Source organism: Cydia amplana, chromosome 7 (genome assembly GCF_948474715.1).
Source record: "Cydia amplana chromosome 7, ilCydAmpl1.1, whole genome shotgun sequence".
Classification (NCBI taxonomy): Eukaryota; Metazoa; Arthropoda; class Insecta; order Lepidoptera; family Tortricidae; genus Cydia; species Cydia amplana.
Window position 1 is genome coordinate 11,231,533 of NC_086075.1, and position 21,828 is coordinate 11,253,360.

Consider the following 21,828-nt stretch of genomic DNA (forward strand, 5'->3'; position numbering starts at 1 on the left):
ACACATTTGGTTTGGTCCAATTTGAATTGTACTTGTAAGCAATAGTATATTTAGTTCACCTATTGTTTTAGTATTTTTAAGAGTCATTTTTATTACTTAAGTATATACTGTTAATTATCTTTACCAAATGTTAAAAGAGTACAAAAAGTACGGTTATATAACTTTATTTTTATTGACTTTACTGTACTGTAGGTGCGTAATTGCGTATCGATACTTCAAGCTTTGTTTGACACAAGATCAACAAGATGTTTACCAAATTTAAATCGAATTAGCTGTATTACTGTACTCTTTTACTGTTTATGACTTAAGAATATTTGAAACATTAAAATTACTTGTTAGTTTACATTTTTATCCAAATCATTTTCTTATGTGAATTATTGAATGAATGCAATAATTTAATGAATGGAAATCGAAGGAATGGCGTAACGCGAATCGTTTTCATGCATGTGGGGTGTGAACTGTGCCATGTGTTATTAGTTTGTAGTAATATGACCTCTACCCCCAGTAGCCCAGAGACCTATAAAAAGGTCTCCCATTAAAAATAAAAAAAAATAAAAGTTTTGAAGTCTGGGTGGCTAGAGTATAAAGCACAGACTTAAGGATAAATATGACGTATTCTAAGACGAGAAAAATATATCAGGGCAGCAAATTACAAATTTTTAATTTTTTTAAGGCTTAAATTATTATTAGTAAAATGTTAATTGGCCAGCGATTACAACTTTAAAAAAATACACTCATACCGTCAATACAATACAAATGTTCGAGTCGTTTGACCCGCATCCGTTGTTTATACTATGCACGCACATGGCGCAAGCTACGTGCACCGTGTGCAATCTTACTTATTTTCAGTTGTTTGAATTAATATAATAATTTGTTTCAATTTGTAACTAGACTAGCCTTGTGTTTTAAACAAATGGTTATCTTAACCAGTAAAAACTTAATTGTTTTAAATTACGAAACCAAACTTAGGTAAGCAGTATATTAAGAATCAATGGTGCATATGCCTACCATCCTATTTTTATAACATTTGTAATTATAAGGAAATTGTTTAGAGAGGCCTTTCAGTCTGCTGTGTTTGAATACACATTTTTTATAAGAGCTATGTAGTAAGGAAACGTGATAATATATTACGTTAGCTTTATGTGGCTTACATTTTGATATTGATAAATCAATTACTTATAATTAAATCATATATTACTTTTAATTCCTATTGACAAAGTATCCGATGACGATGTTTAAATAATTGACTATACGCTGTCGCATTCAATAGTTTATGAAAATATGGGATAGAATAGGCGCAGACAGTGAAATCGACTCCACACTGCGTTCGCGGATTCGCCCGCGCTCACGCACATAGTCTGGAGGGGACTATACGAGTATATCAAATGTGTAATTATGAGAATAAAATTGTAATGAAATGCATTTCTGTTTTTTTTTATGTTTATAGAAAAAATAAAGATTTTATTTTTAATTGGTCTTTCAATTGTACTCTTACGTGGTTATCATACTGATGCGTATCCGCACCCCCTCCGGTGTGTGAGCGAGACTGCGCTATGTACCTGTAAAGCTTTGGATTCCTCCGAAAACGGTACCGTCATATGACGGCCGTCATATAGCGGCCGCAAAAGACGGCCGTCTTTACGGTGGCGACATAGCGTTGACTGACGTCACTAGAACGTTGTCTATGTAAACAAGATGGCGCGGTTTCCTAGACGGCGTTACGTTACGTTGATTGTCAACGTAAAGCTTTGGATTCCTTCGAAAACGGTGCCGTCATATTACGGCCGCTATATAGCGTTGACTGACGTCACTAGAACGTTGTCTATGTAAACAAGATGGCGCGGTTTCCTAGACGGCGTTACGTTACGTTGATTGTCAACGTAACGTAAGATGACGGCCGTCATGACCTTGTCGATAGTTTCGTGAACGTTTTATTAGATAGCGGTGACGCCATTTTGAATAAATGACACGAGATTTGAATAAAAGATTCCGTACTACGATTATTTTCCTCTTCTGATGATATTTCATCCTCCAAGTAAATTATAGATGATCAAGCAAATCTTGTCAGTAGGAAAAGGCGCGAAATTCAAATTTTCTATGGGACGTTATCCCATCGCGCCTACATTTTTCAAATTTGCCGCTTTGACCTTGGTGGATGACGGTGTGTTATGACGCCGTGGTACTTTCCACATGTCGCCACCGTAAAGACGGCCGTCTTTTGCTGCCGCTATATGACGGCCGTCATATGACGGCACCGTTTTCGGAGGAATCCAAAGCTTAACGTAAGATGACGGCCGTCATGACCTTGTCGATAGTTTCGTGAACGTTTTATTAGATAGCGGTGACGCCATTTTGAATAAATGACACGAGATTTGAATAAATGATTCCGTACTACGATTTTTTTAAATAGATAGAGTGATTCAAGAGGAAGGTTTATGTATAATTTGTTAACCCGTGCGAAGCCGGGGCGGGTCGCTAGTAAATTATAATTAACACAGGTATGACTAAGTTCATTTAGGATGTGACATTAGGAGGCAATCTCTTCAGAGAATTGCATTGTAATTATACAGAGCAATAGAATGCAGCATTCTGGACAAATAGAACAGCAATAGAATAGCGTAAATCGAGGGATCACCTTAAAAAAAAAAACAAAGTATTTTTTTCGTTATCGACACTTGCACCTATAGTGTGTCAAAGGTCTGTTTGGTTTCAAACATAGACAGAGAGAATCATACTATCTTTGTCTTACACTAGTACTAGCACCTAGCACCCAAAAGAAAAGTATGAGTATAGTTTTTTTTGTTCTTATTTACTAACAAGATTTGGTTGACCCAGTATACTTGCACCTTCGGAGTTCCTAATTTTAGTAATCATAATCATTGGGTGTTTGTTAATCTTTCAAGCAGTATCTAAACGCACGCTGTCACTTGTCAGTGTCAAGAAATTTGTCAGTCATGTCAGTGTCTCCGTTTTACGTCAAAAACAGCTGATGTTTTCAGCTTTCGTAACAATTGTAATATTTAATGATATTAATCTCTGTTTTGCAAACTAATAATGGTTTTAGCTCAACACCATATACTACAGAGGTTTTACAATAAAACAAGTATTTCAAGTTACTAATCTCTAAGAAAAAATGTCATTGAACACAGCAAAACAATTTCTTAAGAAAAAACTAGCAGCCTTGCAAGTTTTACGGATATTTAAACAAAAACCAGGCGCTTCTGAAGTTCTTACGGCGTATCTGATGCAGTGTAATGAGCCCCCTTGGACATCTTACTTTGTAAAGGTAAAATCTGGCCTCAGCTGACTTCTTAAATTTACCTACCTCTGTTGATGTTGTGGAAATTTGTAATTGTGTATAATTTAATAGCTAATTATAATCGTTAACCCTTTTCGACCGCAAAGTGTCAACAGAAATTCACTTTAGCACTCTGGTTTAAGTGGTTTAAAATAAAATACGACTTTCACAAAAAAAAATATCTTAAAATTCAACTATTTTTTAAATATTATTTATTTTTCGTACAACCTACACTTTTGCGACCGGAAAAGGTTTTTATTATGATAGCTAAGCATTGCAACTCAAGTGTACTCACTGTAAAATATTTTTTTCTCAAAATTAAACTTTCTTTATAGTTTTCAAACCTCAGCTCTCTCTACTCAGACCTCATCCACTGTTGAAAAAACTTTAAACAAGAGATTGATAAAACAAATTTAGTATTTTTTCTTGAACCGACGAAAAATTCCCAATCTTACAGATATACATTCCCTTAACAAATCATAAATTGATTTCAGTACAGTAGTGTAAAGGATGACCAGTTTGGCATGTCCAACTTCAACTGGAGAGTGGGCAAGTCCAACTATCAGATACTACGGACCGGCTGCTACCCATACATCAAGTACCACTGCTCCCGGAGGCATGTAGAGGACCTCACTGCCTCTGACAAGTTTATGAGAATTATAAAAGTTGTCAATTTCGGTAAGTATCAATTTTGAGAAACTTGAGAACTTTTCCAAACAAACATCATTAGACTGAAAACATACTGAAGGAGTTTTGTCAGTTGTGTCCAAATTAATTTTAGTCTGTAAAACAACTTTGTCAGTAAAAAAGGCGCGAAATTCAAAATTTCTATAGAACGGTAACCCTTGGCCATATTAAGTAGCAAAAATTTTACATTTCTCTACAAGTCTACATTTTGAGCAGCTTCTACCATTTCAGCCTATGTACCTATGTACTCATACCAAAATTCTTAACATAAACGAACTATAAGTACCTACTAGGTACCACAAGTTCAGAGCCATATTAAACCGTAACCTACCGTAATTTGTTTAATAATTTTATTGCTTTTAGTGAGTTTTAGTTATCACCTGTTGTATTCCATTGTTTCCAGGCATTCCATGCCTCCTGTACGGCCTAGCAGCAACACAGCTCATCCACCATACTGAAATAGTCCACACATCAAAGGGCCCCGTTACGATATACTTCCTGCTGCCAGAACACAAAGGCTCCTTCCACTAACAAGTAATACTCATATTATTGTAGATTTATTTATTGTTGATAAGAAAAAAATATACGTAAACAGTAATACTTTGAATTAATGATTTATATGTACATCTGCTTAAGGTTTTATATCTCCGTGTGTTTGCGGTGTATTTACAAACGACACCCAAACCCCCTGAGTGTAAGTATATATATATATATATAGGTTGTACGAGTAGCCAGTAGTTGTATGACGTCACCAGTCGCCTTCGTCCATCAACCACCATCCTATTCATCCTACATCGTCCAGCATGTAAATGCACAGTGACTTTATCTATTACCAGACAATTAATATGCCTTATTGAAAGGACATAAGGTTCATGGTTGGCTAGCATAGGGATAGGGATCGCATTCGACGCGAGAGGTATAAGTACAAGTGCTCATTAAGTGTTGTTTACAAACATTCATTAACGAGAATGACAACGTTTTTCTATCCTATATATTTAATTCCTTTATCCAACAATCATAAGTAATACCCAGTCATCATATTATAATACATGGAATATCGGTCTCGTGTCTCGTATATTACTTGTATTGGCGCAGCATGTTGAACAACGAGTATGCGTTGCTCATTATCTGCAACAAACAACTTAGGGTTAGGGTCACAGGAGCAACGCTATCGCCGGGTGTGTTATTAGCACAATTACTTGTACAGTTTTCCTTGTCCAAATATAAATTTACACAATAAGTTAAGGCTAATTTACCGAATAGTGTATTTGAAGGTTGGTTCAATTCGATCTTGACATAGGTAGGTAATATAGCAATAAGTTGTTCTTATTGTTATGATTACTTTGCTGCATTTATTATCTTATTGACATAATGTTATTATTACTGGAAGTGCCTTCAGATAGTTTCTTGATGTCAATTTCCTGGTTAATAAATAACTTCAGTCATCTTTCCTTTAACATTACGATAACCAATATATTTTAAATTAAGTGAAATAAGGCCTTAGGCGAGCTTGTTATTTTAGAGTTCGAAGACATTTTTTTCTGGCAATTGCTTTTAGTTAATTCTGGCAATTAATTTTTAAGTTTAAGCGTTAAACAGTCTTTTATTAGCAAAACGATAATGTTACCAGAACTAAGTTTCAATAGATTTTTAAAGCGATTTATGCGCCCCAAATAAAGCTGGTGTGATAGTAACTGCATACTGCGATAAAAAATACTGCGAAATACTGTGATAGTAGGTGCGCTGGTTTTGTGTCGATAGCCAAGGCCCAAGATGCTAGACGCTAGCAAGCAATCTCACCGAAGAGAAAGTCTCAAGCTGCAAATGCGGTAGCCCGGTAAACTTGATGGCGACGGGCCGCTGCGTGCGCTGTATGAAGATGATGAGGTCGGGCCGCAGCAATCGCGACAATGGCGTCTCGTGCCACCCGCAGTAGAAGCAGCGGTCGCCAACGAAGAACCCCTGGAGACATCAACGAAAAGTTACGTCAACGTTTTATCATAATATTGCGTCATGTCATAGTTTAGTTTAGTTTAGTTTATTTATTTCATAATGATAAATTACAGTATAAATTATTCTTGCGCTAATCTATATGAATTTACATTATGGTCGTCAATAATGTAGCATGCAAACGTATAATTATAAAATGTCAACAATGATAATCAAAAAAGCGGCCAAGTGCGAGTCGGACTCGCCCATGAAGGGTTCCGTATTTAGGCGATTTATGACGTATAAAAAAAAACTACTTACTAGATCTCGTTCAAACCAATTTTCGGTGGAAGTTTACATGGTAATGTACATCATATATTTTTTTTAGTTTTATCATTCTCTTATTTTAGAAGTTACAGGGGGGGGGGGGGGGACACACATTTTACCACTTTGGAAGTGTCTCTCGCGCAAACTATTCAGTTTAGAAAAAAATGATATTAGAAACCTCAATATCATTTTTGAAGACCTATCCATAGATACCCCACACGTATGGGTTTGATAAAAAAAAATTTGAGATTCAGTTCGAAGTATGGGAACCCCAAAAATTTATTGTTTTTTTTCTATTTTTGTGTGAAAATCTTAATGCGGTTTACAGAATACATCTACTTACCAAGTTTCAACAGTATAGTTCTTATAGTTTCGAAGAAAAGTGGCTGTGACATACGGACGGACAGACAGACGGACAGACAGACAGACAGACATGACGAATCTATAAGTGTTCCGTTTTTTGCCATTTGGCTACGGAACCCTAAAAACAATACAAACTATTAACACTAACAATTTATAAGATAAGTTCAGAAATTTCAGAATAAGTAAATAAATAACGGAATAAAAGAACAAAGTGCAACAACGTTTATCAAATGTATACTCGGTATTGGTTTAATATTTTGTTTTTAATTGCTGTCTTATCTTTAGGTATACCTACATGTCTCATGGTCATGTAGGTATACTAGGTATATTTGCTGTTGAGGATAAAAGTCAGGGGCTCAGTTTTAGTCCGTTTAGTTTTAGTTAGGGGTTTAGGGACTTACAGGGATAAGTTCGCCTTTGTACCTCTATTCTTGTAAATGTTATGTATGTGTTGTGTTCAATAAAGTGATTACTACTACTACTACTTAACTGCAACTGTACGGCCAAAAGAATAGGTAAGTACATAGAATTTATGCTAGGATTGTCTAACAGCAAAAATATATAAAGTCTATTTTTTTATTCGGTAGACTGAAATGACAGTTAATAGTATGAACATGAAATGTCATTTCATACTATTAACTGTCATTTCAGTCTACCGAATAAAAAAATAGACTTTATGTCCCTTACTTTGTTGCGTAGCAAAGTCCCAATATAGCACGGGATCCAGAGCTGAAGACAGGCGCCAATGCCCAAAACACCAAACAGGTAGTCTATTTTCCCTTCCGACAATTGCTGAAAAGGTTTACAACAATTACATGTTTTTACAATTGATCTGAGGAGCTTATGACATCTACCTAATAACAGTCACCACATAGGCTTCTGTACTTTACTCGTAGCATGGGCTTGTGACCGCTTTATTTCGGTTACGTCTATTATATTTACGACATGTCTGTATGTGAACATCGACTGTTGTAGTATAATATAGTTTTAGAGCATGCAGTAAGTACCACCAATATACGCACCTCTGCAACCTGATATGCCATTAAGCATATGACGATAGAACTGAACATCACTTGGTAGACCAGCGTCGGACCGTATACTGAAGATATGTCGTTCACAGAACTGCATGGAAAGTAAACAATGTTCGTATAAGTATGAGAGCCTGAAAGATACGAGAGAGCTTAATTTTTACCTCTTTGCAGCGTGTAACTAGTATTGTTTGAAGCAGAGGCTTGAGTGGAAAAATGTAACTACTGGCATCATGACATCGCCACCAATAGACTTAAGAGCACGTCGCGAACTGCCAATAGGTAGTGTCAATAAGTAATTATTACTAGACAAGTCTCCCGGCCCGGCATTATTTTACTAATAAATATACAAGCATATCCAAGAAATCAATGGACCTACTCGAAGACTGACAGGTGCCAGCGCACAATCCGAGCCATCCTGATGTTTAGCTCGTCCTGCACGGCCTGCCTCCGCGGGTCCTCGCGCGGCAGCGCCACCACCGACTCGTCCAGCCCGTCGAACAACTCCTCCAGCGCGATCAGGATCACGTCCATCAGGTTGTAGTAGTGCAGCAGGAGGTGGAACAGTATGTATACGTACACTACAATAGTGGTAAGGAATTGAGCGTGAAGAGATCAAAAGGTTCAGGAGTTTCTCGGTAGCACTTTTTTGCGTTGAGCGGTCCGACTGTCTGAACCGCTGGTAATTCTGCCAATGAGACGGATATACAAACGGTCCCTAACGCATTGGTATATAAGGCTTGTGATTTACTTGTGAAATACTATTCAGCGCTTCTTCTAAGTACACATATTTTTCCGTAATTCTTATGAAATACAGTATTTAGTCACAGAGTACTTATGTTATGTAAATATTTCAAAAACAAAACTTACAGCCAAAGGTCAATACCACCACATATATGAGTATAACTTCCAGAGCGAGAAAAATTTCATAGTTCGGTGTCCTGTAAGGGTCATCTTCTGGCAGCCACATCGGGAAGATCAGTGGTCTGATCATATGCTCGTCTTGCGTGGCCAACGTGCTCTGGTACAGCAGGTAAAAGAGCGTGTTGGAAACGTACAAGACTGATATGAAACTTATGAACCCTATCCATGACCAACAGAGCCGCCAAATTAGTAGTTGGCCCGTTAAGAATGTGTCTCTAAAAGATAAAAGAAATTCAATGTATTCTTCGAAGCAACTATTAGTACTTATTTACAAAATCATTGAATACTCAGTATATTAATGATATCAAAATCTTATATTTTCTAAAATAAACTGATATTGCCACGCGGTCGATTGGCTGGACGGACGGCTTGGACGGTCGTTTATACTGTTTATAGGTAAACCCGATCCCTTCGTACCGATCGATAATATGTATACAACACAAAGATGTTTCCTACATCTGCTTTGCTGCAATCTGTGTTAGGTTAGTTCATTTTGTTTGAGGTACCATATTTTCTATTCATTAGTATTGTGATTGCACAAGCGATGAAGCTCCTACTTCGTTTTCTGCTGTTCTTTATCTTCTGATTAAATAACTGTTCATAAAACAGGACATTTAGTTTATCCTTGCAACGGTGCTTACTTATATAACTTCTTACCTGTACTCAGCCTTTAAATTACAAATAAAAAGAAAATCGTTGTTCATATTGTGCAAGAGTTTAAAGACTTTAAGTCTATTAAGTAGCACGCTGGAGTAGACGATCCCCACAGAGCCAAGGATGAAGAAGTAGCAGAAGCATTCGGTGGCGAACCCGTAGTCGTTCATGGAGATACCATGCCATATGAAAAATATTTCGAAAGCCACGGCGACCAATGTTATAAGGGTGCTTAGTACTGGAAATATGAATCTAAGGAATCAGAGAAAATTTATCAGGTAAATGATTAAGAAGAAATGATAGAACTAATAAACAGGGTCAAAATAAAGTGTACAATATAATAGAAAAGACGATTTGTCATATGCCTTTAAGTGGGTCTCTATTGTTTCCCAAATAGTTTTAAGCCATAATGTATTGTATTCCCGAATTTTCGTTAGTCATAATTCATTTGGTTCAGAAACGCGTCACTTTTCAGGATTGTCATAAAACAAACCTAACCTAACCTATCTATAGGATAACCTAACAAAAATCCTGAAATGTTAACGGTTTCAGTTTTATGACTAATGATAATATGACAAACAATGCATTATGACTTAAAACTTTATGGGAAACAACGGGACCCCCCTTTAAGTGCCTATAGTTAATGTCTAAATATATGAGATGGTATTAACCTTATTTTCGACTCACGGTTGTTGAAAAAAACTCCATTAATCGCAAGGAATATTTGTAATTGTGGATGGAAATTTTGCAGTGTGATTTCTTTGTCCCACTCGAAATCCGTTTTGTAGAGAAAATCTTTTGCAGTACTGATGAGAGCCTTCATGTCGCTGTCGGTATTTTCGTAATATTAAGCTTATACGAGCTTACTAACATAATGGCCCTATTTAATACCTATTTAGAAATTACCGCGTTACTGCGAAGATTCTCTAATAGGATAATCAAGTTAACTGTAATGAGGAAATTGGAATAAAATCGGTGCATTATTCCTTTGTCCTTGCCCTTTAATGTCTTCTTTATTTTTATGGTTCCGTAATAACGTGAGAGAACAAGGAAGATTAAGAAGGAAACCTTTGAGATGATAAGAAAAGTTTATACTTCCTTTTCTGCTTATGTATTTTCAGCATAACGTTTAACATAAAGTTAGGTAAATCAAAATACACATGAATATGAATGTTAGAGAGCGCTGAGACTTCACTCAGAATTGTACTGTCGTAGCATGTTGAAATAAGAGTATGCAGTGCTCATTATCTGTAACAAAACATCAAATTAGAAGATAATACTTACTCGAGCATTTATTATCCTACCTTATATTATAAGCCTTATATTAAAAATGGAAAAATTACTGCCTTGGGTGAGACTTGGATCTCTGGATCGATACTCCAGCGCACTGCCACCTGAGCCACCAAGACCTCATCCATTTATTTCATAACTACATACCCATATACCTATTAACCTCGGCATATTGACATGCACTAGGCGGGTTTGGCCGATTTGGTTTATTTAGGGATAAGAACAGGGTACGTCTAGTGAGTATTATATTCTTTGGTTACGCCTTTCAACTTACCCTGCTGTGGAGCTACTTAACACCAAGAAACAATGTTCCGATATACTACAGAAACGTACCGAAGAGAAGGTCTCAAGCTGCAGTTCAGGCAGACCAGTGAACTTGATGGCGACAGGCTGCTGCGCGCGCAGGATGAAGATAATGAGGTCGTGGCGTACCAGCAATGCTAATGGTGTTGTATGCCAGCCACAGTAGAAGCAAGCGTCGGCCAGCGATAATGCCTGTCCCACAGATAACATAACAGATAAGCGTGGCCAATTGGCCATCGACTGGGAGGTACTTTAACCTTCTACGCAGGGTACACATTTTTGTACATATTCCACAATCTATTTTGAACTTTTATTAAGTAACTATGGGTTCCAAATTCCAAAACAAAACAATGCTTCTGAGTCTCAGGGGGTTTAAGATGGTGACGTGACGGAACTGACGCTGACGGACGCCAGTGATGTTCTATGCTAATAGCCGCAGTAGAAGTACGCGTAGCTAAGTGATCATGCCTGTGCCACCGATAACATACGAGGGGCGTTCAAAATATTCTCGGTATTGATATCTTACGACCTCTTCTAAAATTTCTTTCGTTACTGGCCGCTAAGGTTTATTCATTGACATTAAAAAAAAGTATAATTCGAACCGAGATAGTCTTTTGTTTTTCTGCAATTGCTGAACAAACATGAACATCCTGTGCGAATTGACAATGTTAACTAAATTAGAACATCGATGCGTGATAAAATTCTTGACAAAACAGGGTAAAAATCAAAAAACCATAAAAGAGGAAATGGATTGTGTTTACCGTGAGTCTGCTCCTTCTTTATCTACCATTCAAAAGTGGTCAAGCGAGTTTAAACGCGGAAGGGAGAGTATTGAAGATGACCCTAGACCTGGCCGGCCTGTAGTAGCTACTTCACAAGAAAATATTGATAAAGTGGAAAAACTTATATTGGAAGATGGTAGAGTGAAGGTAAAATCTATAGCACAAGTAACCAATCTCTCTATTGGTACCGTACATGATATTATCATGGATGATATGCAAGATTTGACCCGTACATACAAACATAAAAAAATTGTAAAATATTATTTACTCGTCTGGTTTGGTGAAATAATCAAGAATCATTCCCTTTAATCATTAATAGGCATCAATTATTACATATAAGTACCTAAGTTGCCTCTATCCATCGGATAATATGTTCATACAATTTGAGATTAATACATTGCTCGTTGTGAGCAATTAATGATCATTGTCATGACAGGTCACAAGTTATGGTGGGTAAGATTCCGTGATCATGCATAATACCTACATAATGCAAGGTATATGAGGTGATATTAAAATAATGCAAATTACATCAAGTGAGATAAACATAGAGCGAGATTAATTCTATTAACCGCCAGCCCTAATATCTATGTACGCGCTGTAAAATTAGAATAATATATTCTATTTAACATAGAATAGATATTATAATTTTATTTTGGGATAAGCACCACCACTCATTTCACATGAATTATACAAGAATCTGGGGGCACGGCAGTGCCCCCGCCAAGTCGAGCAAAACAAAGAGGCACGGCCGTACCATCCTTTTCTGGAAGCGATTCAGGCCATTTTCGACGTCCTGTAATTTTGTGCTGGCTGAAGCTAGAACCCTGAATTTTCAGTGACATATAGGGCTTAACATGCTTAAGATACATTCTCAAAAACATTAAATCTGAACTTGTAGTTTAAGAATTACTGTACGTCAAAGTTAGTATACGTATTACAAATTAAAGATATCTTATTGATACGGTTTTAACACCCCCTGGCACTGATTAAAATAACCGACTTGGTTTCACATTATATCTCAAAACTTTTTTATAGTAAAAGCGGTGCGAGACTGGCACCTTTTTACATGTAATGTTTTTGATGAGATCTAGTTGACAAGTTAAAAATAGTGAAAAATAAAGAAATTGCCCCTAAAAACACGTGTGATTTCTCATTGGATTCAGAAAAATGAATTCAAAGCGTTTGTTATCACATAAAAAATTGCAAATGTTATAAACAATTATTTTATTTTATTTATAATAAATTATATTATAATAAAATATAAATTTAATAGTGAAAATAATATTTGGTTTTATGAGATTAGCTTTTCTTTAAGTACATATTTTGTAAATTATTACTTTCTCAAAATTAGACTTAAACCCACATGTTGCATATATATTATTAATCTTCTTTCAAAATCCTTCATTTTGATACCCTACTCGATAGGTTTGCAATATATTTTTTCTAAAGGTCGTATTAAGTCCGCCATATTGCTTTTATAACGTCACATAGCCTATGTTACTCGGGATGATGTAAGGATTAGTTATGGTGGGCAGTCGTGTAAAAATATGGTAATTATTTTTTCGTTAAAAACCATCTTAATATGTCAAAAGTAAGTGCAAGATGGGTTCCGCGAATGCTGACTCGGCTTCAAAAAGACATGCGTGTAGCTTGTTGTTCCGATTTTATTGACCTGTGCGGTGAAAATCCTGATGAGGTGCTGCAAAGAATAGTTACTGGAGATGAAACCTGGGTTCATCATTATGACCCAGAGAGTAAACAAGAGTCCATGCAGTGGCACATTAAGGGTTCAGCTCATCCCAAGAAGTTGAAGGTCATCCCTTCAGCTGGCAAGGTCATGGCCACGATATTTTGGGATTGTGAAGGAGTATTACTAATCGATTATAAAGAAAAAGGTGTAAATATCACAGGACAGTACTACGCTAACATTCTACGTCAATTAAAGGATGTAATTAAAGAAAAGAGGCGAGGAAAGTTAACCAAAGGTATTCTGCTTCTGCATGACAACGCCCCCGTCCATACTGCTCATATTGCCAAGGCAGCTATTGTTGAACGTGGGTTTAAAACTGTTACTCACCCACCGTATAGTCCGGACTTAGCCCCCAGCGACTTCTTTTTGCTCCCCAATCTTAAAAAGGATCTGCGTGGAAATAAATTTTCTGACGATGAAGCATTGAAGGCGGCAGTGGAGGAGCATTTTTACACGAAAGATAAAAAATATTTTTACGAGGGATTAAAAAAAATAATTGATCGATCTTTTAAGTGTATGAACATAGGGGGGGAGTATATTGAAAAATAAAAATATCAAACTTTTCGTACTTGTTTGTTTTCATTCTCATACCGAGAATATTTTGAATACCCCTCGTACTTAACAGAAACACGGTCAAGTCAACGACTGGGAGTGTAGGATGAAAATGGTGAGGCCATGTTGGCGGACAAGTTATATCATATTGGTTATGGATTGTTGTTCTAATCTGCATCAGACATCGTTTAAGTACACATGATTATCTCCAAAACCAATTATTTTCGCTGGACATACAGCAAAATATAAAATCAATTAATCAGTCAAATCGGTATCCTTTAAGGTCCTCTATCGTTGGTCTTCGTTTGATCCACAGATCTAGAATGACGCCTAAGCTTAGATTGTATTAGAATTAGACTGTTTGATTCGTACTGAACGCGATCATGAATATAATATTTTATAACTTTGAAATATTACTTGTGTTTTCTGTATTTACTTTAGTCCGCAGCAGTGTGCCGATGTAGCACGGGATCCACAACTGAACACAGGCTCCAAACGTCAATATTCCAAATAAGTAGTCGAACTTTCCAGCTGACAGTTGCTGAAAATCATGGAACAAGTAAAAAAATGTTAGAAGAGAAAATCATGGTAAAAAAAAGAATCCCACCAAAAACATTTTCATGTAAAATGTTGCCAAGACGAAACCATAAGGCTCGCACTGACAAAAAGTTATCAGATCTCTTGTAGAGCCAAGCTTCTAACTCTACAGGCCCTACCTTCACAGACTCTACACCTTAGTCAAAATATGTGGCTTGGCCGTTTCGTCACTTGGGCGTAAGGTGAAAAATGTATTCACTATTCATTATTTTTTATTATAAAATAGTTCTTGTAATAATGAAACGGCCAAGCCACATATTTTGACTAAGGTGTAGAGTCTGTGAAGGTAGGGCCTGTAGAGTTAGAAGCTTGGCTCTACAAGAGATCTGATAACTTTTTGTCAGTGCGAGCCTTATGGTTTCGTCTTGGCAACATTTTACATGAAAATGTTTTTGGTGGGATTTCACATCTTTTTGTAAGTTGTTTATGGCAATTTTCTGATTTAAAAGGTTGCGGGTGATTTACTATTAAAAATCCTGAAATACGTATTTTTTATATACAATCTGCTTTTTACTGATTCCCCATACAAACTTCAACTCCCTTTTCCCCTAACGCCTTTTTCCACCCCTTTTCACCCTTACGGGGTGATTTTGGGGTTGAAACTATTTTATATCCTTCCCCATAACAATAACTATCTACATACCAAATTTCAACTAAATCGGTTCCGCGGTTATTGATTTCCCATACAAAAGTCCACCCCCCTTTTCACCCCCTTAGGGGCTAATAATTTCAAGTTTTTAAATTATTTTGTTGTTTGTGGACTAATACTATCTCACATACCAAATTTCAGCTTCCTAGGACTTCAGGAAGTACCCTAGAGGTTTTGATGATCAACAGTGAGTGAGTCAGTGACGAAATCGGGGTTTTTTAGACATTAATAAAATCTAAAGTATAAGAGCTATGCAATTGAAAATTTTTATGCTTAACCCTTTGAGCGCCGTTGGCATGTATACAAGACAACGATTGAACGGTACACTGGCGCCGCTGTCTTGTATACAAGACACAAATTCAACCGCTCGGTAAATGTGAAAAAAAATCAATTGTAATTTTTTTACACTCTTTTTAATGTTATAGGTCTTTGTTTAAAAAAATGCATTTAAAGCAGCTATTATATGTAAATCCATTCTTTTATAATAAGGCTATCAAAAAATTTGCTCCAGTTTTCAACGTTTTTCATGTTCCTCGTCGCCGTTGTCTTGTATACAAGACAGCTAGGGATGGGAATGTTAACTCGATATGAGAATATTCAAAACAAATATCAAATCGCAAATCTCGTTTTATTTAAGCATTTGAACACTTGTTGAATGCCAATTGGTGGTAAGTAGTAACTAGATTACGTAAAACGAGAGAGAGACAGGCATAACTATAGCTGAAGTTCAGGGAGCTTCTTCAGCTGTAAATAGTAGAGTCAGACAAGTAAATCTGTCCTTGTGGTCTATTTGCAGAACAAATGATTAATTTTGACATGATAGGGGTGGGGAGTGATACCCCTGCAATGAGTCATTTTAAATTAAAGATGATTACAATTTTCACATGCATATTTTTAGTCACACACACGTGTTCAAGTGTATAAAAATACCACACTGTTTTAAATCACACGTAGGAACAAAGGACGCGCCGCGCGCCGAGCGTTTATTATGTGACGGTTTATAACCCTTAAAATTTTCTTTGTTCACTCGAACCGAAAAACACAGGAACCAAACCGAAAAAGGACAGCTGATTATTTTTTGATAAGAAGTTAGGATGGAAAGTAAAAAAACTCCGAATTGTTCGTTGATAAGGAGTTAGGATATAAAGTAAAGCTACGTATGCTACTATTAAATTGTTTTTCAAACTATTACATTAATAAATGACTAAATAAATATTCTTGTTCTTCACTCATTGACAATTCAACCCACGTGTAATTTTCCCCAATGCAGTTCCGGTACATTTATATTATCGACACACTATGCCCGGCTCTAACGTTACGCTTATGAAGTTTACGTACGGACGAGCGCTTACGCCGTTGACCTAGAGACTATTATTACTTAATCCGCGCGGAAACAGTCCTTGTCGGTCTGCACTGCGGCCAGTCCATGCGCGCCGTTGGCATGTATAAAAGACTTCACGTACAGCCTAGTGCAGTGATATTACTTCATGAATCGATATTGTTTAGTGGTCGTTTTTAATGATAAAGGCCTTTATTTTTAACATTGTCGTGTGTAAAAAATATGTAAATTTTTGGCATTTTCGAAATAAATTAAAGTTGGGTAAGAACAAAGCCAAATTAAGAAGATTTTTACCATAAATTGTAAATATCGATATCACTATTTGCAATCCCTAAACTTTTTATTAGTTGTTTACTTAAAATTTACTCTGGCGTGTGAGTGAGCGTCTTTGCGGACTAGGTCCGGCGGCCAAAAGGTTAATAAGTCCACTATTGACATCATATCCCGAAAGTTTTGTTTATCTGGTATAATCCAAACCCAAGTTAAGAGGGTTCAAAAAAACGACGAAGCGCTTTGAGAAAAGGTAGGTAGTGCCCTTGCGCTTCGCTTTGCTCGTCTTGGCGGGGGCACTGCCGTGCCCCCAGATAAGTACTCGTATTACTTACGTAATTCAATTAATTCAACGAGCAACTACTTATGTAATAATTCACGTGTCTCCTGTGTAGACGTAGGTATACTAATTTCTTACCTACTTAATTATATGGGTAAATATTAGTATTGAGTGAATATGCCATTAATTTAGTTTTGCACGGTGAATTAGTCCCATTATACTAATTAGAATGTACCTAATTATACTCATGACGATATATCTATATACATAAAATTTTAAATCATAGAATACCACTACCTAGATGTAACTCACCTCCGAAACTTGATACGCCATTAGGCAGATAACGACCGAGCTAAACATCACCTGATACACCAGCATGGGCCCGTACACTGAGGATATGGTGTCCACTGAACTGAAAGATTTGAGTTCAATTACTATGTTTATTCGTCTTTGATAGGTTGTACAAGTAGAGTAGGTATATACGTACATAATGTATACTTACATAGTCTCACAAAATCATAATACATATTATGAACTGAAATAAAAGTCATATAAGTACGAAGAAAAAATGACGAACGCCTCCAGTGCTGGAGCTAATTTAAATAGAAGTGTGTCTACTTGAAATAACACAAATTAAATTATTTTCAAAAAGTAATTTCATTTGTTTCTAATAGCAAAATATTGTGCTTAATAATTATCATCTACCTAGCGATTGTCTCGGTAAGGGAACCCTGGATCCTGGATGAAGTTTTTCGAAACTCCATAATCCAGCGCTAGTATCTCTAAAAGCGACTGCCATCTGACACTCCAATTACAAAGGAAAACTATGGAGCCTTATTTTGAATACCAGTAAAAATATTTCATCTTAATAACTTACAACACTGCAAGTAAAAAAAACTTTTGATTAGGAAGCCTACTCGAATATGGAGAGATGCCAGCGCGCGATTTGCCCCATCCTAGCGTTAAGTTCGGACTGCACGGCCACGCGACGGGGGTCCTCGCGCGGCAGCGTCGCCACCGACTCGTCCAGCCCGTCGAACAACTCCTCCAGCGCGATCAGGATCACGTTGATCAGGTTGTAGTAGTGCAGCAGGAGGTGGAACAGTATGTATACGTACACTGAGAGAAACATTTAACACACGAAACTATAACAACAACAAAACATGGAAAAATGAGATAATATGGTAAATGAGGGCATAATTGCAAAAGTGGAAGATCCTACCGACTGCGCCATATTAATGTACTTGGGAAGAACACCAGTTTCAGTTCAAGACTTAAGCTTCATTTATTGTACGCTTACCCACAACATGCTTGATTGTACATTAACCAAAGTACCTACAGCATCAACTGATCAGTTTTCGTCCGGAGTTCGGATTTCGTTAGAGATATAATTAATTAGATATAGATATTAAAAAAGCGGCCAAATGCGAGTCGGACTCGCCCATGAAGGGTTCCGTATTTAGGCGATTTATGACGTATTAAAAAAAAAACTACTTACTAGATCTCGTTCAAACCAATTTTCGGTGGAAGTTTACATGGTAATGTACATCATATATTTTTTTTAGTTTTATCATTCTGTTATTTTAGAAGTTACAGGGGGGGGGGGGGACACACATTTTACCACTTTAGAAGTGTCTCTCGCGCAAACTATTCAGTTTAGAAAAAAATGATATTAGAAACCTCAATATCATTTTTAAAGACCTATCCATAGATACCCCACACGTATGGGTCTGATGAAAAAAAAATTTTTGAGTTTCAGTTCTAAGTATGGGGAACCCCAAAAATTTATTGTTTTTTTTTTCTATTTTTGTGTGAAAATCTTAATGCGGTTCACAGAATACATCTACTTACCAAGTTTCAACAGTATAGTTCTTATAGTTTCGGAGAAAAGTGACTGTGACATACGGCGGACAGACGGACAGACAGACAGACAGACATGACGAATCTATAAGGGTTCCGTTTTTTGCCATTTGGCTACGGAACCCTAAAAATGAGATATGTATGTAGCTCTTAGCTTTAGCAGGTTTATTATTTGTCGGTTTCTTACTACTTTACAACAAAGTATTTTCAGCATCTACCTTTTGTCAGTTGTCTGAGTCGGTGTAGTACCTACGGAGGTGTTGTTACACCATTTGCTGAATTTAGTTCTTTTTTCCTGGGTTGGCCATGCCTATCATTGCGTTATTGTATTTTACCTGTATAATAATGTCTTTACGTGTAGGAAAAAGATAATACTCACGACCGAATGTACAGATCACTATGAATATCAATATGATCTCGAATGTCATGAATACTTCATAGTTTGGAGTTCTGTGGGGATCGTCTTTGGGAAGCCAGATTGGAAACATGAGCGGGCGGACCGTGTGTTCGTCTAGTGTGGCGAAAATGCTCTGCCACAGCAGATATACCACCGTGTTTGCAATGTACAATGAAGCCACCCAGCAGATGAAGATCAGCCAATACCAGCAAAGCTTCCAGATGAGAAGCTGTCCATCTAAAAAGCATTTTCTGAAAGGAAATAACATTCTGCTCAATCTAAATATTATTATACTTAATACAGGCCGCCATGTTTACAAACTAAAAATTTTTCAAAAAAGACGCTTCTTATATTTGTCACCTAAGTAAGACTATTACTGACTGAACCGCTTAGTTCAGGTGCAGCATCACTTTAATTCAAAACCAAAGATTCACCATCCCACAGCATGGCATGTTCACTACGCATGTAGCGAGATCACTACGAGTCTTCGAGTGTACGAGTAAACGCGAACAATCAACCACGCGTTCATGGTAAACTAATCGTGCGATGTGGCAGTGGAAATTCTTTTTATTGCTACATTAAGGGCCACATGCACCATTCATTAACCCGGGGCCGGGATTAACCGGTTAAACCTGGAGTTATATGGTTACCAGTACAATTTGACACTGGATTAACGGTTTAACCGGTTAATAACCACGGGTTAGTGGGATGGTGCAAGTGACGCTAACAGTAGTGGCGCTGACTGGAAAACAAATGCACCATATACCTAGATCCAGCGGTCGCCCGTATCCGAAGCGAGGGCCGTCGGTACTACCAACAGTTATAATAATGAAAGAAATGGTACCTGTAAAATTAGATGGCTAATTACAATAGCGATACCTATATTCCCTTCCTAAGCCGCAAATAAAAACGAAATCATTATTCATGTTATTCAGCAGCTCAAAGATCCTGGGCCTGTTAAGCAGTACGCTGGAGTAGACGATGCTGACGGAGCCAAGGATAAAAAAGTAGCAAAAGCATTCGGTGGCGAAATTGTAGTCCCTGATGGTGATGCCCCGCCATATGAACATCATCTCGAAAGCCGTGGCTATCAATGTGATCAGGGTGCTTAGGACTGGCCATATGAATCTGCAATAACCGACATGTAAGCATTATTTGCAAACTTATTACCATTTTACCCAGTTTTTGTCACGTAGACACTTTATAGACATGATACTTCTCGAGGGCCCTTTTCAGGGTGTCTCAGGTGTCTGGTGTGGTGTTATAGTTAATACCAATATGTGAGGTGCACCTTACCAGTAGGTATGCAGTATATAGGTATGTATTAAAATATAAAAAATAGGCAGGTAATATTTTTGTGAAAAAAGCGTGGAAAAGGCTGAGTTTCGTAAAAATTTTTTACATATGAACTTAATCAGCAATTTCCACGGAAGTAACTATATTGATGTCAAAAGCTTAATTTCTAACTGGTGATTAAGTAATGGAATAGGTAAATAACCTTATTATCGATTCGCGGTTACTAAAAAATATTCCGTTTATGGCGAAAAACAATTCAAACTGTGGGTGAAATAGCTGAAGCGTAATATCTTTTCGGCCCCAGTCAAAATCGTCTTTATTTATGTAGTATTTCAGCGTATTTAATATAGTCATTGTTTAAAGCGGTAGTCAGTTACAGAAGAAGATTGAACTTGCAATGCAATGTTGTAGGCATTTTCTTTTACATCGATTTTTTACATGAAAAAAAAAATTACTAACAAATGGCACAGGTAATCAAGACAATCAAGTTAACCGCAACGATTGTACCTATCGGATGTGCTAATTGCATGCGACTATACTACACCCATGCCCACTCAATAATCTAGTACAGTCAGCAGCGGAAGTTGCTAGGCGGGCGTGTTCAAAATGATCCTGACGCGACTTTATAATCAAGGCCTTTGGCCTTATCAATTATCATTTTATTTACTATCACTTGAAATTTCTCCTATTGGTTGTAGAGGTTGTGTTTCACATATAAACATGAGTATTTTAACCTCACATTACCCACGCATAATATATTGTTTACATTTACAGTGTTTGTCAAGTAAGTACTTACGTAAGTACTTGTACTATAAGTATATATAGATGATCAAACAAATCTTGTCAGTAGAAAAAGGCGCGAAATTCAAATATTCTATGAGACGACATATTTTCAAATTTGCCGCCTTTTTCTACTGACAAGATCTGCTTAACCATCATAAGTAAGTAGATAAAATCTCCATGAGTTGAGAGTTTTTAGAGGGCTTGTTATGTTATCCACAGTCGTATACTCATTTCTATTCGTTCTGTAGGTATACTTAGGTAAGAAGATTTTTTATTATAATTTCACCACAAGTACCACAACCCAAATAAGGTTTAGGTACATAAGGTGAATTCCAGTGGTCTTTTTTTTCTCTACTAAAGGGGGTTACATTTTGTAGGATTAGGTACAACAAAATTTCAAGCGAGCGAAGTCGCGGGCTATAGTCATTATATTAATTGACATATATAGATATGTAACGACTTGATACTTA

General features: G+C 36.8%; 3 protein-coding genes across 6 annotated transcripts; 1 reads left to right on the top strand and 2 right to left on the bottom strand.

Moving 5' to 3' along the window:
- Positions 1-2,981: 2,981 nt before the first annotated feature.
- On the top strand, positions 2,982-4,544 carry LOC134649639 (uncharacterized protein C15orf61 homolog). 2 transcript variants are annotated; one of them, XM_063504476.1, is made up of 3 exons: positions 2,982-3,286; positions 3,793-3,976; positions 4,389-4,544. In XM_063504476.1, the coding sequence occupies exons 1-3, from the start codon at positions 3,134-3,136 to the stop codon at positions 4,514-4,516; spliced, it is 465 nt and encodes a 154-aa protein (XP_063360546.1). In that variant the 5' UTR covers positions 2,982-3,133; the 3' UTR covers positions 4,517-4,544. The 2 variants fall into 2 exon arrangements, with proteins under 2 accessions (XP_063360546.1, XP_063360547.1); XM_063504477.1 differs by having other exon boundaries at positions 3,147-3,286; positions 3,798-3,976; positions 4,389-4,543.
- Positions 4,545-5,048: 504 nt separating this feature from the next.
- LOC134649583 (odorant receptor 59a-like) lies at positions 5,049-10,093 on the bottom strand. Of its 3 annotated transcripts, none has more exons than XM_063504397.1 (8): positions 9,882-10,093; positions 9,214-9,462; positions 8,503-8,771; positions 8,012-8,213; positions 7,627-7,726; positions 7,292-7,396; positions 5,786-5,947; positions 5,049-5,113 (listed from the first exon to the last, which is right to left on the bottom strand). In XM_063504397.1, the coding sequence occupies exons 1-8, from the start codon at positions 10,031-10,033 to the stop codon at positions 5,063-5,065; spliced, it is 1,290 nt and encodes a 429-aa protein (XP_063360467.1). In that variant the 5' UTR covers positions 10,034-10,093; the 3' UTR covers positions 5,049-5,062. The 3 variants fall into 3 exon arrangements, with proteins under 3 accessions (XP_063360467.1, XP_063360468.1, XP_063360469.1); XM_063504398.1 differs by having other exon boundaries at positions 5,062-5,113; positions 9,898-10,023; XM_063504399.1 differs by lacking the exon at positions 9,214-9,462 and having other exon boundaries at positions 5,062-5,113.
- A 264-nt stretch (positions 10,094-10,357) lies between these two features.
- On the bottom strand, positions 10,358-21,075 carry LOC134649581 (odorant receptor Or2-like). Its single transcript, XM_063504396.1, has 8 exons — positions 20,778-21,075; positions 20,159-20,407; positions 19,262-19,530; positions 17,940-18,141; positions 17,335-17,434; positions 14,324-14,428; positions 10,834-10,995; positions 10,358-10,458 (listed from the first exon to the last, which is right to left on the bottom strand). Exons 1-8 carry the CDS (start codon positions 20,927-20,929, stop codon positions 10,402-10,404), a joined length of 1,296 nt encoding a protein of 431 aa, XP_063360466.1. The 5' UTR covers positions 20,930-21,075; the 3' UTR covers positions 10,358-10,401.
- Between the last annotated feature and the right edge of the window lie 753 nt (positions 21,076-21,828).

Bases quoted from the DNA above. Each gene is read 5' to 3' on its own strand.
- LOC134649583 (XM_063504397.1), bottom strand. From the start codon at position 10,033: ATGAAGGCTCTCATCAGTACTGCAAAAGATTTTCTCTACAAAACGGAT. The intron at 7,727-8,011 runs GTAGGTCCATTG...CTTTCCATGCAG, and splicing joins TGGCACCTGTCAGTCTTCGA to TTCTGTGAACGACATATCTT. The intron at 5,948-7,291 runs GTAAGGGACATA...TGATGTCTCCAG, and splicing joins GGACTTTGCTACGCAACAAA to GGGTTCTTCGTTGGCGACCG.
- LOC134649581 (XM_063504396.1), bottom strand. From the start codon at position 20,929: ATGACTATATTAAATACGCTGAAATACTACATAAATAAAGACGATTTT. The intron at 14,429-17,334 runs GTGAGTTACATC...CATGATTTTCAG, and splicing joins TGGCGTATCAAGTTTCGGAG to CAACTGTCAGCTGGAAAGTT. The intron at 10,996-14,323 runs GTAAATACAGAA...TCTGTGGGACAG, and splicing joins GCACACTGCTGCGGACTAAA to GCATTATCGCTGGCCGACGC.
- LOC134649639 (XM_063504476.1), top strand. From the start codon at position 3,134: ATGTCATTGAACACAGCAAAACAATTTCTTAAGAAAAAACTAGCAGCC. The intron at 3,287-3,792 runs GTAAAATCTGGC...AATTGATTTCAG, and splicing joins GGACATCTTACTTTGTAAAG to TACAGTAGTGTAAAGGATGA. The intron at 3,977-4,388 runs GTAAGTATCAAT...CATTGTTTCCAG, and splicing joins TATAAAAGTTGTCAATTTCG to GCATTCCATGCCTCCTGTAC.